General features: G+C 51.8%; 2 protein-coding genes across 2 annotated transcripts in view; both read left to right on the top strand.

Moving 5' to 3' along the window:
* Nucleotides 1–14,316, top strand: part of TSPEAR (thrombospondin type laminin G domain and EAR repeats) — a 209,626-nt gene that overhangs the window by 161,641 nt on the left and 33,669 nt on the right. The window contains exon 3 of the mRNA XM_037985430.2: nucleotides 12,169–12,407. Coding sequence (XP_037841358.2) covers nucleotides 12,169–12,407 — 239 coding nt within the window. The remainder of the gene's footprint in view (nucleotides 1–12,168; nucleotides 12,408–14,316) is intronic.
* Nucleotides 7,116–8,012, top strand: LOC103219943 (uncharacterized). Its single transcript, XM_073011075.1, has 2 exons — nucleotides 7,116–7,469; nucleotides 7,581–8,012. Exons 1-2 carry the CDS (start codon nucleotides 7,116–7,118, stop codon nucleotides 8,010–8,012), a joined length of 786 nt encoding a protein of 261 aa, XP_072867176.1.

Here is a 14,316-nt window from a genome sequence, read left to right as displayed (position 1 = left end):
ACCTGCCGGGAAGCTGGTCTGGCATCCGGGCACTGCAGCCTCCAGGTCTGGTCACTCTCTCTGTGCCACCCCCCAAGGGTTCTGCCCATTTAGCAGCAATGCGAGGGAAGAGTGAGGGGCTGCTGCACCTGCACAGGAAACAAGGGACTCGATGGGGACAAAAGCATCATGGGGTGGGTGGATGGATGCACAGGATTCCCCGAAACCTGGGCACCTCCCAGGTTCTTCTCTGGGGGCAGCCGGTTCCATGGAGGTGTAGGGATGAGGAGCCTGGGTCCCACAGATGACGCCGGTGTGGGCACACAGTCAGCGACACTCCCATCTCTCTAAGGCTTGGTCCATGCAGGGGGCATGAGCTGCCTGTGGTGTCCTGTGGGAAAGGCCGTCAGTGGGGACAGTGGTAAGATCAGGCAGCACATGGGGCTCTGAGCAGAGCAGTCTGTCCTCAGACTGAGACAGGCTCCTCCAGGCCAGCTGCAGAGACCAAAACCCTGAAGAGAATGCCCGCCCGGGATGCTGCAGTCGCCCCGCAGCCAGGCCGGCCACAGCCTGATGGATGTGGTGCTGCCGTGGCTGTGGTCACAGCAGGTGCAGAAACGCCACAGAAAGTGAGGTGGAACCCGGGCAGGGGGCTGAGGAGGGGCGTGTGATTGCTGCCCAGTGCCCTCAGTGACTGGCGGACCCTGCGTGACCCTGGCTCGGCCTGCTCTGCTCGCAGCTCCCTGCCCTCTGCACTGATGGCTACTGGGAACCCACTATGGCCTAAGTGCACGGCCGCCCACACTGTTTCCTGTTCACATTCTTAGCCCATTTCCTATCATGCTGTGTGTTTGTCTTATGGATTTAGGGCTAAGGGATCCTCTGTCCATCACATGCACTCCAAATATTTCCAAACCCGTCATTGCTTCTGTGTGGCACACTCCCTGAGACTGGAAACAGGCCTACATTTGCTGATACTGGTTTCATTCTTATTGCCTAGATTCAACTTTTTGCCCCATTTGCTGATAGGACTTGTGTGAGGTATGACGTATTAATCTTTCTCTTCCACCAATAGCCAACTGTCCTTTTTTAAAGTTAGTTTGTTCTCTCCAACTCCCATTTGAAACATCTCTTTCACCTGATAAAAATGTTTGTATAGTCTGCTTCTGAAATCTATATTTTGTATTTTGTTCTGTGAATCTCTTGATCTATCCTTGCGTCCATTCCAGATGTTTTATCCATGTTATTCAGCTTTGTAATATATCCGAACAGCTCATAAGGAAAGTGCCACTATCTTATTTTCTAAAAACGTTGATTCTAGCTTGTTCTCGATTAATTTTAGAAAGCTTTTCAAGTATTTTTTAAACTGCTATAATTTTTATTGGGATTGCATTGAGCTTTTAAATATGTAGGAGGAAACTATAATTGTTCATATTGTCTTGCCTTGCAGTTACATAGTACAATAGGCCCATTTAGAATTCTATCATTTTCTTCTATAGGTCTAAAATATTCCTCTTTGGGTTAATTCCTAGGTATTTCATAGGGATGTTTTACTAGTGTGAATGGGGAACAGTTTTCTATTATGTTGTCTTAGTATATAAATATTACATATATATCTATATAAACTATTCATATATATATTATCTTCATATCAAACCATATGTTTAGCTCCTTTCCTTTGCAAGTTCTCTTATTAGTTCTTAGAGTTTGTCATTGATTTTCTTGGATTTTTCTGTGTAGATGAGCTTATCATTTGAAAATAAGGAGAATTTAACTTCTCATTTCCAATCTTTAAAACTCCCATTTCTATTGTTTTTCCTGTAGCAACATTACTTTGAACACCCAGGATGATGCTGAATAAAATTAAAAGAATCCTTGATTGTTCCTGACTTTCATGAGAAAGTGTCAAAGGTTCGCCACTGCACACGGTGTTTGCTGTGGGGTTCAAGTAGAAACCTTTTATTTTTAAACCAAGTCTTTCTATTTCCTTTTTGCTATGAATTTTCATTTACTAGAATCAAGAAGGAATGTTCGGAGGGGGAGAAGTGGATTCTAGAGACATGGTGCTCCCTGAGGCATAGTTTCTAAATCTCCCTAAATCCCAAATAGAAACAGAATTATCAGATAGAAAAAGAAAAACCCATGGGTTCCATTTAGGACAGAACTTAATGGCAAGATATCACCCAAGGGCCCAAAATGCGAGTGGGTAGGAACCAGGCCCAGAAGCCAGTGTTGCTGAGGTCTGTGCAGGAGGACGCCCAGGGGAGCACTGACAGGAGCAGCAGCCTGAGGATGGGAGAAGCCCAGCACTGCCTGGAAAGGGGGCCAGAGTGCGAGCAGCCCCTGCAGCTGGGCAGGTCCCTCCTCTCCATCAGCCACGGAGCACCAGTGGCCGCAGGGAGAAGCCTGACAGGGCTGGACTCGGCCACTGTGAACTCTTGAGCCTGAGTCACCAGGGCCTCCTTCCATGGAAGGGTCCCTCTGTCTCCCAACCTGAGGGTAAGGAGCTTGGAGTGGAAACAAAGTTGGGCAGAACAGAAAGTCCACTTCCAGTGGAAAAAGACCTAATAGCCCCATAGGTAGTTTTTTTGGTTTTGCTTTTGTTTTGTTTTGATAAACATAGAAACTGATCCTTCTGGTCTTAAAGCTCAAAACTTTGCTTTATCTGTAATCCCAGCACTTTGGGAGGCCGAAGCAGGCAGATCACCTGAGGTCAGGAGTTTGAGACCAGCCTGGCTAACATGGTGAAACCCTGTCTCTACTAAAAATACAAAATTAGCTGGGTGTGGTGGCGCATGCCTGTAATCCCAGCTACTTGTGAGGCTGAGGCAGGAAAACTGCTTGAACCTGGGAAGCGGAGGTTCCAGTGAGCAGGGATCCTGCCACTGCACTCCAGCCTGGGCAACAGAGTGAGACTCTGTCTCAAAAAGACAAAAAACAAAAATAAAAACAAACAAAACCTTTGCTTTATCTGGGCAAGGAAGCAATGATGATGAACAAGGGGTCCCATGCCTCACTGTCAGGATGTGGTGATCTGGTGATTGATTGATTGATTGAATGAGCAAAAAAGCTCATTGATACTTTTTTGAGAGGCCTTTGTTTTACACATCGTTACATTTCTTCCCTGCTACATAAATCCCTGGTTTTAGTCAGGAAGATTGATTCGAGACTGAACTCACATCTCCTCCGATGCAGCACCCGACGAAAGCCTTCTTCCTGGGCAACTTGTCTCAGTGACTGGCTTTTTGTGTGTGAACAGCAGGACCCAGACTGAACCCCGGGTGTTTCAGTAACACACCAGGATGGAGTAAGAAGGACTAGATGGACTTTCCCACCCAGGCCAGCTGAAACAATTATCAAAATCATGCAACAGTGGTTGGGGATGTTGGACTTGAGGCAGCACAGCACAGGCACCCCTGAGAGCAGGAGGCAAACACAGAAGTCTCACGACCATCCCTCCCAACATCCTGCTTAGAGAGTTTCCAGGAGACAGTGCAGACAGGGGAACCTGGGTTTCAGAGATGGATCTGGGAGGCAAGGAAGACCAAGGCAGTTCATGTTCCTAGGACAGAGTGCCAGTGGGGAAAGGGCTGCACCAAGAGAGCTGCCAGCTTCCACAGAGGTTCCCTCAAATCTTCAGCTTAGTAATGACCAGCAAATGTGTGTGAGACTGAGACTGGGGAGAACTGATAAAACTAGGTGCCATAACCCTCAGAGACCAAACAGAGCCAGAAATAGTGCCGACTCCCACCTGCTGGGGTGGAAAAGCCTCGTAGTTTTCAAGGCACTGGGTAGATAACTCAGAAGTGGGAGCATAACTAGCCCTAGAGTAACCACTGGTCCAGTCCTGCCTAACCCAGCTTATAGGCAAGCTGCAAGATAATGAGCTTTCCAGTAACTTAACTGCACCCTAGAACACAGCTCAAGAGCATTCGTAGGAATCAAAATATCCAGCACCCAATAACATAAAATTCACAATGCTGGGCATCCATTCAAAAACTACCAGGCATGCAAAGAGGCAGGAAAATGTGGCACCTATTAAGGATCAGATCAGGTGAAACCAACTCAGAAATGTCACAGATCATAGAGTTAGTAAGCAAGGATGTTAAAGAGTCATAACTATATTCCATACATTCAAGAAGTTAGAGAAAAGGTAGGCATATTAAGGAAAGACGAGGAAGATCTTTTTAAAGAAGACACAAATAGAACGTTCATCTAGAAAGGAAAACAATACCTGAGGTGACAATTACGCTGGATGAGATTAACAGCAGAATAAACACTGCAGAAGAAAAATCAAGTGAATATGAAGATATAGCAATAGAAACGATCTAAAAGGAAACACAGAGACAAAAAAACAAAGCACTAGTGAGATGTAGGAAACATCCAGTAACCTCACATACATGTAACTGGGGTTCTCACGAAGAGAGAGGAGGAGGCATGGAAAAGAGACTGTCAGATTAGATAAAAAGGCAAATTCTCAACTATGCTTCTTGCAAGAAGTATACTTTACATAAAATGACACAAAGAGGTTAAAGTTTTTAAATGAAAAAAGGACTAAATTAATCCTGAAGCAGGCATAAAGTATGAAACAGTAAAGATAAAAGCAGAAATTGATTAAGTGAAAAATAATAAAACAATGTGATAATCAATGAAACCAAAGCTTGCTCTTTGAAAAGATAAATTTAATAAACATCTAGTTAAACTTACTGGGAAAAGATAACAAAGATACAAATTATCAATATCAGAAAGGGAAGAAGAGGCATTACCACATATCCCACAAGCATTAAAAGAATAAAAAGGGGCCAGAGCAGTGGATCACACCTGTAATCCCAGCATTTTGAGAGGCTGAATTGGGAGGATTGCTTGAGGTCAGGAGTTCAAGACCAGCCTGGGCAATATAGCGAGACTCCATCCATATAAAAACTTTAAAATTACCTGGGCAGGTGGCATGTTCATATCGTCCCAGCTACTCGGGAGGCTGAGGTAGGGGGATCACTTGAGCCCAGGAGTTCAAGGCTGCCAAAAACTGTACACAATGTTTACAGAAGCTTTGTCCATAATCATCAAAACAGGAGACAAAACATCCTTCAGTCATTGAATGGGTAAACGACCTGTGGTAGATTCATACAATGGAATACTACTGAGCAATTAAAAGCAATAAACTATTGACATACAGCACAACTTGAATGAATCCCAAGCGCATTTTGCTAAGTGAAACAAGTGAGACTTGCCGGGTGGCATATTGCATGATTCCATTCATTATTCTACGCACTGAATGTCCAAGTTACATGGCATTCTAGAAGAGACAGTGAGTCAACACAAGAGGATTTTTGAGGATGCTGGAATTCCTCTTTCTGGCACTGTGGTGGTAGATATAGGACTTGAAATACTTGTCAAAATTCATGGAACTATGCACCACAAAGGGTGAATTAAATGAAGAAGGAGAAAGGGAGAGAGGTCAGGAGGATGATGATGATGAGGAGGACAAGGAGGAAGAGGAGGACAAGGAGGAGGAGGAGGAGGACAAGGAGGAGGAGGACGAGGAGGAGGAGCAAGAGGAGGAGGAGGAGGAGGAGAATGAGGAGGAGAAGGATGAGGAGGAGGAGGATGAGGATGAGGAGGAGGAGGATTAATCATTGCTACTTGGTTCTATAAGGTTAAGGGAAGCAGGTGTACTTCTTCTCCGTAAAGAAGGTAAGAACCTAATTTTTGCTGATTTTTTTTTTTTTTTTTTTTTTTTTTTTTTTTGCTCCTTATTCTTTTATGTATCATACTTCTCTTTGAAGTTGCTTTTTGTTTTGTGGGACTATATGCTCTGAAGATATTTTCTTTTTTTTTTTTTTTTTTTTGAGACGGAGTCTTGCTCTGTCGCCCAGGCTGGAGTGCAGTGGCCGGATCTCAGCTCACTGCAAGCTCCGCCTCCCGGGTTTATGCCATTCTCCTGCCTCAGCCTCCCGAGTAGCTGGGACTACAGGCGCCCGCCATCTCGCCCCGCTAGTTTTTTTGTATTTTTTAGTAGAGACGGGGTTTCACCGTGTTAGCCAGGATGGTCTCGATCTCCTGACCTCGTGATCCGCCCGTCTCGGCCTCCCAAAGTGCTGGGATTACAGGCTTGAGCCACCGCGCCCGGTCTGAAGATATTTTCATAGTTGCATTGTGTGAAACACTCTGATTTCCATTAGACCAGATGATTTAGTAGAGTTCAATATTCCTAGTAACTTTCCCACAGACTGAAGACTTGGTTAGATTGTCTTTGGACATGCAGATTTTCTAAGCTGCAGTAGGATGCCAGTCTCTCTGGAGGTTGTTAGGGTTTTTCTTGATATTTGGTGTCAGAAGTGTCACCAGCCTGTCCAGATGTGCAGCATTCTCCATTCAGTTTGTCCCATATTTGGTAAAATTTCACATCTGAAGACCCTTGGTTTCATTCCATCCTGGAAAGTTTTCTCCGATTTCGATTTTTCCCTTTTGCTGCTCTCTTTCTGGAAAATCCTATTTGATGAACATTGGATATTCTGGAAGAATCATGTTTCTCTTAAGTTTTCTCCTATATATGCCATCTGTGTCATTCCGCATTGTGTGTGAGACACTTCTTTCTCTCTTCCTGTTAACTCCTTCTCACCGCAGTGGCTCCAGCCTGCTGTTCAGCCCTTCTCTGCGTGCAGGGCGTCTTCAGCTCATGAGCAGCGTTCATCAGAGGGGCCCTCACTCTGTCCTGACTTTCGGCGCCCTGTTGCCCAGGCACAGAGTCTGGGAAGTCAGGTCCCCTGCAACACGACAGAGTGCACAGCTCAAAAGACAGGCTGCATGCTGAGGATACATGTTCTGTGAAATGTCTGCTTAGAGGACCAGGCACAGAACAGGGCATCAACCCAGCCCTCAACCCTAATCCGGGATTTTACAGGCTGGGCAAATACTGTTGTGTAAATAAACTAGAATGAATGAGGACTCCAAGGACCCAGCTCAAAACACCAACAAGGAAAGGGAAGACTCGTGGAGCCTCCAGCTAGAACAACACACCCCCTAGCCAGATATAAAAGCCCAGCTGCCCACAGCACCTCAGGCACTCACTCACACACACACACTCACTCACTCACACACACACACTCACTCACACCCCCGGCTCAACCCCCAGTATGGCCGCATCCACCATGTCCGTCTGCTCCAGTGATCTGAGCTATAGCAGCCGGGTCTGCCTGCCCAGATCCGGTGACTCTTGCACTGATTCCTCCTGGCAGGTGGACGACTGCCCAGAGAGTTGCTGTGAGCCCCCCTGCTGCGCCCCCAGCTGCTGCGCCCCAGCCCCCTGCCTGACCCTGGTCTGCACCCCAGTGAGCTGTGTGTCCAGCCCCTGCTGCCAGGTGGTCTGTGAGCCCAGCCCCTGCCAATCAGGCTGCACCAGCTCCTGCATGTCCTCGTGCTGCCAGCAGTCTAGCTGCCAGCCGGCTTGCTGCACCTCCTCCCCCTGCCAGCAGGCCTGCTGTGTGCCCGTCTGCTGCAAGCCTGTGTGCTGTGTGCCCACCTGCTCTGGGGATTCCTCTTCATGCTGCCAGCAATCTAGCTGCCAGCCAACCTGCTGCACCTCCTCCCCCTGCCAGCAGGCCTGCTGTGTGCCCGTCTGCTGCAAGCCTGTGTGCTGTGTGCCCACCTGCTCTGGGGATTCCTCTTCATGCTGCCAGCAATCTAGCTGCCAGCCGGCTTGCTGCACCTCCTCCCCCTGCCAGCAGGCCTGCTGTGTGCCTGTCTGCTGCAAGCCCGTCTGCTGCAAGTCCCTCTGCTGTGTGCCTGTGTGCTCTGGGGCTTCCTCACTCTGCTGCCAGCAGTCTAGCTGCCAGCCGGCTTGCTGCACCTCCTCCTGTTGCAGACCCTCCTCCTCTGTGTCCCTCTTCTGCCGCCCCGTGTGCAGGTCCACCTGCTGCGTGCCCGTCCCCTCCTACTGTGCCCCCACCTCCTCCTGCCAGCCCAGCTGCTGCCGCCCGGCCTCCTGCATGTCCCTCCTCTGCCGCCCCACGTGCTCCTGCCCGACATGCTGAGGCCTCTTCCCAGGCCAGGAGTCCAGCTGCTGATAGGCATGTCCCCCAGGGCCAGCCGGGTTCAGGTCCTGACCTGGGTTAAGTGGCTGCCCCCACCTGGGATGGGGTCCCCGTGTCTCCCCTGTGCTGAGGTGACCTCCCCCTCCTTGCTCCCAGGAGTCCCATCCTTGCTGCTCCCCAGCTCCTGCCTCCCAGCATGTGCCCATATGCCTGCTGGGTCCCCTGTCCTCCCTGCCAGCTTCTCTGCACTAGGTCACTTGGCCTCAACTTGAGCCTCTCAGCACCTCCTCCTGCTCCCCAATAAACTCTCCTTGGTCACCATCCTCTTTTCCTGTTGTGCTCCTGGGGGGACACATGGTGTGAGCTGACATTGGCCTCCTCCAGCCATGACTGTTTTTAGGAGTGAGGGCAGTGGCCTACCTCCTCTGGACGGGTTACCAAGTGGGACTCCGGCCACACCCAGGAAGGCTCAGTCCTGCTCAGCCCCCTTATGCCCTGGGTGTGAGCAGGGCTGGGGTGGAGACTCCCTGGCTGTGGGCTCAGCTCTCCCTTCCCAGCCAGCTCCCTGCCCCACCTCAGGGCTCCCTAATGTTCCCACCATCACTGGAAGGATTTTGTCTTTCCTTTGTCACTTACTGGCATCCACACATCACAGCCACGCTCTGAAAGCCTCCAGCTGGGGGTGTTCCCTCTCATGGGGCGGGGGGTGAGTTCAGGTGGCCGCCTCCCACCATAGCATCAAAGGGGCTGGGTTGTCCTCTCCACTCCCTGGACAGCCAGGGGTATGAGACCCAAACTAGGACAAGTGGGTTTTGCTGCATTGAACATTAAATTAAATCTGCAGACTGTGGCCAGGCACAGTGGTTCACGCCTGTAATCCCAGCACTTTGGGAGGCCGAGGTGGGCGGATCACAAGGCCAGGAGTTCGAGACCAGCCTGACCAACATGGTGAAACCCTGTCTCTACTAAAAAGTACAAAAATTAGCCAGGCATGGTGGTGCACACCTGTAATCCCAGCTACTCAGGAGGATGAGGCAGGAGAATCGCTTGAACCCGGGAGGCGGAGCTTGCAGTGAGCTGAGATTGCGCCACTGCACTCCAGCCTGGGTGACACAGCAAGACTCTGTCTCAAAAAAAAAAAAAAAAAAAAAAAAAGCAGACCATAGGGGGTGATAAGCTTCTTTAGAAAAGTGGCTGCCTAGAATATGGCTTCCAATTTTACATGGGCAAAGACTTGCTAAACATATATATGCAGTCATGTGTTGCTTAATGACGGGATTACGTTTTGAGGAATGCATTTTTTAGGCGATTTTGTCATCGTGTGAACATCACCGAGTGTATTTACATGAACCTAGACGGTGCAGCCCACTACACACCTAGGCTGTAGGGTGCACACATGTGGTGCACACACTGCACACCAAGGTTCTACGGCTCCTAGCTGCAAACCTTACTGCACGCTACAGCGTGAATACTGCAGGCAGTCGCAGTGTACAAACAGTGTATTTGTGTTTCTAAACACAGACAAGATACAGTAAGAAGTCAGTGTTATAATCTTACAGGACCACCATCCCCTGTGCTCTGCACGGTCGGCTGAAACATGGTCTGGCCGCACATGACTGTATCCTCTCTGTTTTCACACCTGCTTTACCTTTCAGGCTTAATCACTTTCAATTCTTTAATTGTGTTAGGCTAGGAGTTAATGGAATCTAAATTGCAAATAAGTATAATGAAGTACTTCGTTTCACATAACCCAAATTGGAAAGGAAGCCAAAAAGCTCTGAGGTCTTGGTGGACACTGCATTTGTATTCGTTCTTGTTTTTCAATTGTGGTAAAATACACAGAACATAAAATTTACCATCGAAACTATTTTTAGGGGTATAGTCAGTGGCATTCAGGATATTCATGTTGTTGTGCAGCCATCGCCACCGTTCATCTCCAGAACTTCTTTGTCTCCCAACACTGAAACTCCACACCCATTAAACACTCACTCCTCATCACCCCCCAGCCCCGGCACCCACCATTCTACCTTTTGTCTCCGTGAATCTGACCAGTCTAGTGACCTCATATAAGCAGAACATCCCCAGGGTTCATCCATGTCGTAGTGTGTGTCAGCATTTCCTTCCCTCTTTGTGGCTGACTGATATTCCACTGTGTGGATGGACCTCACTGTGTTTACCCATGCATCTGTTCATGGACACTTGTGTTGCTTCTACCTTTTGGCAATTGTGAGTAAAGCTGCTATGAACACGGGTGTACAAGCATCTCTTTCAATTCTTTTGAGAATGGACCCAGAAGTGGAATTGCTGAATCATTTGGTCATTCTGTTTATAACTGTTTGAGCCACTGTTTTCCACAGTGGCTGTACAATTTTAGTTTCCCACCAACAGTGCACAATAGTTCCCGTTTCTCCACATTGTCGCCAGCATAACACATTCTGTTCTTTGGGCATTAGCCATCCTAGTGTGTGGGGGTGCCTTTGGTTCTACCATGGACCCGTGCTGCTAAGCCAGTCCCTACTCCCTGGTGCCAGCCTTGCCACTGGCCCAGCAGCCCCACCCCTCACACATCAGTCCTGTCACACACCAGTCCCGCCCCCTCACACCAGCCCCACCCCTCACACACTAGTCCTGCCCCCTCACACCAGCCCCACCCCTCACACACCAGTCCCGCCCCCTCACACCAGCCCCACCCCCTCACACCAGCTCCACCCATCCCACACAAGCTCCACCCCCTCACACCAGACCCACCCCCTCACATCAGCCCCACCCATCCCACACCAGCCCCACCCCTCACACCAGTCCCGCCCCCTCACACCAGTCCCACCCCCTCACACCAGCTCCACCCTCTCACATACCAGCCTCGCGGCTCACACACCAGCCCCACCCCCTTACACCAGCCCCACCCCTCACACACCAGTCCCGCCCCCTCACACCAGCCCCACCCCCTCACACCATCTCCACCCTCTCACACACCAGCCACGCCCCTCACACACACCCAACCCCCTCACACCAGCCCCACCCCTCACACACCAGTCCCGCCCCCTCACACCAGCCCCACCCCTCACACACCAGTCCCGCCCCCTCACACCAGCCCCACCCCCTCACACAATCTCCACCCTCTCACACACCAGCCACGCCCCTCACACACACCCAACCCCCACACCAGCTCCACCCCTCACACACCAGTCCCACCCCCTCACACCAGCCCCACCCCCTCACACCATCTCCACCCTCTCACACACCAGCCACGCCCCTCACACACACCCAACCCCCACACCAGCCCCACCCCTCACACCAGTCCCGCCCCCTCACACCAGCCCCACCCCCTCACACCATCTCCACCCTCTCACACACCAGCCACGCCCCTCACACACACCCAACCCCCTCACACCAGCCCCACCCCTCACACACCAGTCCCGCCCCCTCACACCAGCCCCACCCCTCACACACCAGTCCCGCCCCCTCACACCAGCCCCACCCCCTCACACCATCTCCACCCTCTCACACACCAGCCACGCCCCTCACACACACCCAACCCCCACACCAGCCCCACCCCTCACACCAGTCCCGCCCCCTCACACCAGCCCCACCCCCTCACACCATCTCCACCCTCTCACACACCAGCCACGCCCCTCACACACACCCAACCCCCTCACACCTACCCCACCACCTCACAACAGCCCTGCCCCTCACACGCGCACCCTTTCACACCCACCCCACCCCTCACACTAGCCCTGCCCCTCACACCAGCTCCATCCCCTCATACACCAGCCCCACCCCCTCACACCATATCAGCTACACCCCCTCACACACCCACCCCTTCACACCAGCCCCACCCCCTCACACTAGCCCCACCCCCTCACACTAGCCACACCCCCTCACACCAGCCCCACCCCTCACACTAGCCCTACTCCTCACACCAGCCCCACCCCTCGCACCAGCCCTAGCCCTCCATCAACCCCATCCGTCCCTATTAGAGGGCCCCTATCTGCCCTGCCCTTCCCATCCACCGCACCTCCTCGCCTCGCCCCGCCCCTACAGTCAGCCCCTTTTCCTTTCACCACCTGTACTCATCACCTCTGCCCTTCCCATCTGCCCCGCCCCCGTGCCCGACCCCTACTCCCTTCCCATCCTGAGTCTGGCCCTCTCTCCGCAGAGGAACGAGTACCTGCTGACGGTGGTGGCGGAGGAGAGCGACCTGCTGCTGCTGGGCCTGAGGTTCTCGCCTGCCCAGCTGCACTTCCTGTTCCTTCGCGAGGACACGGCCGGCGCCTGGCAGACCCGAGTGTCCTTCCGCAGCCCAGCCCTGGTGGACAGTCGCTGGCACACGCTGGTCCTGGCTGTGTCTGCAGGCATCTTCTCCCTCACCATGGACTGCGGCCTCCCGGTGGACATGTAGGTACCCACCCGGGGAGGGTGCACCTGCGGCCCACAGAGTCCTGCCAGGCTGGGCGTCCTTCAGCCATGCTCACCGGGCAATGCCTGCAGGAGCCGACCAGGGCCAGGAGTCACAGGGCGGAGGGGCAGGAGCCATCCACGGGGCAGGAGCCGCCCACGGGGCAGGAGCCATCGACGGGGCAGGAGCCGCCCAGGGAGCAGGAGCCTTTCATGAGGCAGGGGCTGACCATGGGAGGTCAGGTCACGCTCCCTGCCAACCTCTGAAGGGCTGCATGGGGCGAGGCAGGCTCACCATCTATGGGCAGAGTGGCCATTGGCGAGAGCAGGTGGTGAGTGATGCCCTGGATTCAGGCTGGAAGGCGAATCCAGGGAGAGTTTATGAAGCACACTGCTGTCAAAACCCAGATTTTAATGTTTCTCCATGTCTTAAACACAAAACCCGCTGCACATCAGACTCAGTGGCTTAGAACCAGGTAAGGACGATCACACTAAGCACACTCCTTTTCTACAAGTAGCTCAGGGGACTTGGCAGGGGACCAGCACTGTGGGGAGGGTGTTAACATCACAACAGGCAGCCGCAGGAAGTCGGAGTAATTCCTTCCCCAACCCCAGGCTGGAGACCCAGGCCTGGCTTTGACTCCACATGGCAGGTTCCTCGTGGACGAGGGAGCAAATATTGACAAAAACTCCAAATGAGTACAAGATTATCCTTTGAAGCCTTGGACACAATGGGGGCTTTTGGAAGCCGAGTTTGTTTCTCGTTTTTGATGTCACCTGGTTTCTGTGGCCTGACAGTAGGTCCCCTGGACAGGAGCCCTCAGTCCCCATAGCTCAGCCAGTTACCAATGTCAGGATCTACCACTGTGGAGTAGGACTGCGCTTCTGTCTTTTTAATTGCAAATGATCCAGTTTATATTAAATCTATTAAATAGTAAAGTATTATTTCAAATATTACTTTCTTTTTTTTTTTTTTTTTGAGATGGAGTCTTGCTCTGTCGCCCAGGCTGAAGTGCAGTGGCCGGATCTCAGCTCACTGCAAGCTCCGCCTCCCAGGTTTACGCCATTCTCCTGCCTCAGCCTCCCGAGTAGCTGGGACTACAGGCGCCCGCCACCTCGCCTGGCTAGTTTTTTGGTTTTTTGTTTTTGTTTTTTTTTAGTAGAGACGGGGTTTCACTGGGTTAGCCAGGATGGTCTCGATCTCCTGACCTCATGATCCGCCCGTCTCGGCCTCCCAAAGTGCTGGGATTACAGGCTTGAGCCACTGCGCCCAGCCTTCAAATATTACTTTCAAAGGTAGGATCTTCTGTTTTGTTATGAAACTTGTAAGTATTTTTATTATGCAGTTAGTTTAAACACACTTTTATCATAGCCTGTCTCCCACCCTACCCCAAACTCATTCGGGCCCTCAGGAGGGTGATGAGTTCTCAGGTCCCGAGAGCTGAGAGTCTCCCAGGGAGGTGCTGTGCAGGCTGAAGGCAACCTGGCCCGGCAGCGGCTTCCCACCCCGTAAAGAAAGGCCTTCTGGCCGGACACCAACGCCGCCTGACTTCTGGCTTTGCCGCAGCAGCTAGGAATGACGCGGCGGCCGCGCCTGAGGCCTGCACAAACACTCACCTGCCTCCTCAGGAGAAAGGAAGAAGTTAAGGCGGAAAGCATAATGATTAGGAATGTTCCCCGAATGTTTTAAAAGTGGACTTCCTGGGGAGATGGTGGGACATGAGGAGTCACAGGCCTGGAGCCGATTGTGGCCACGGAAGAACTTAAGCCCTTGGTGGGCTGCCATGGAGGGTACAGGCCAGGGCTCCGGGGGCCAGAAGCCTGGACCCTAGCAGAGGCCAAGCTGTGTGCAGAGGTCGGGGCCTTCTGGGACAGCAAGGCAGGAGCTGAGCTCACCACGGCCAGCTGC

The sequence above is a fragment of the Chlorocebus sabaeus genome, chromosome 2, assembly GCF_047675955.1.
Source record: "Chlorocebus sabaeus isolate Y175 chromosome 2, mChlSab1.0.hap1, whole genome shotgun sequence".
Lineage (NCBI taxonomy): Eukaryota > Metazoa > Chordata > Mammalia > Primates > Cercopithecidae > Chlorocebus > Chlorocebus sabaeus.
This window is presented reverse-complemented; position numbering and strand designations above follow the sequence as displayed.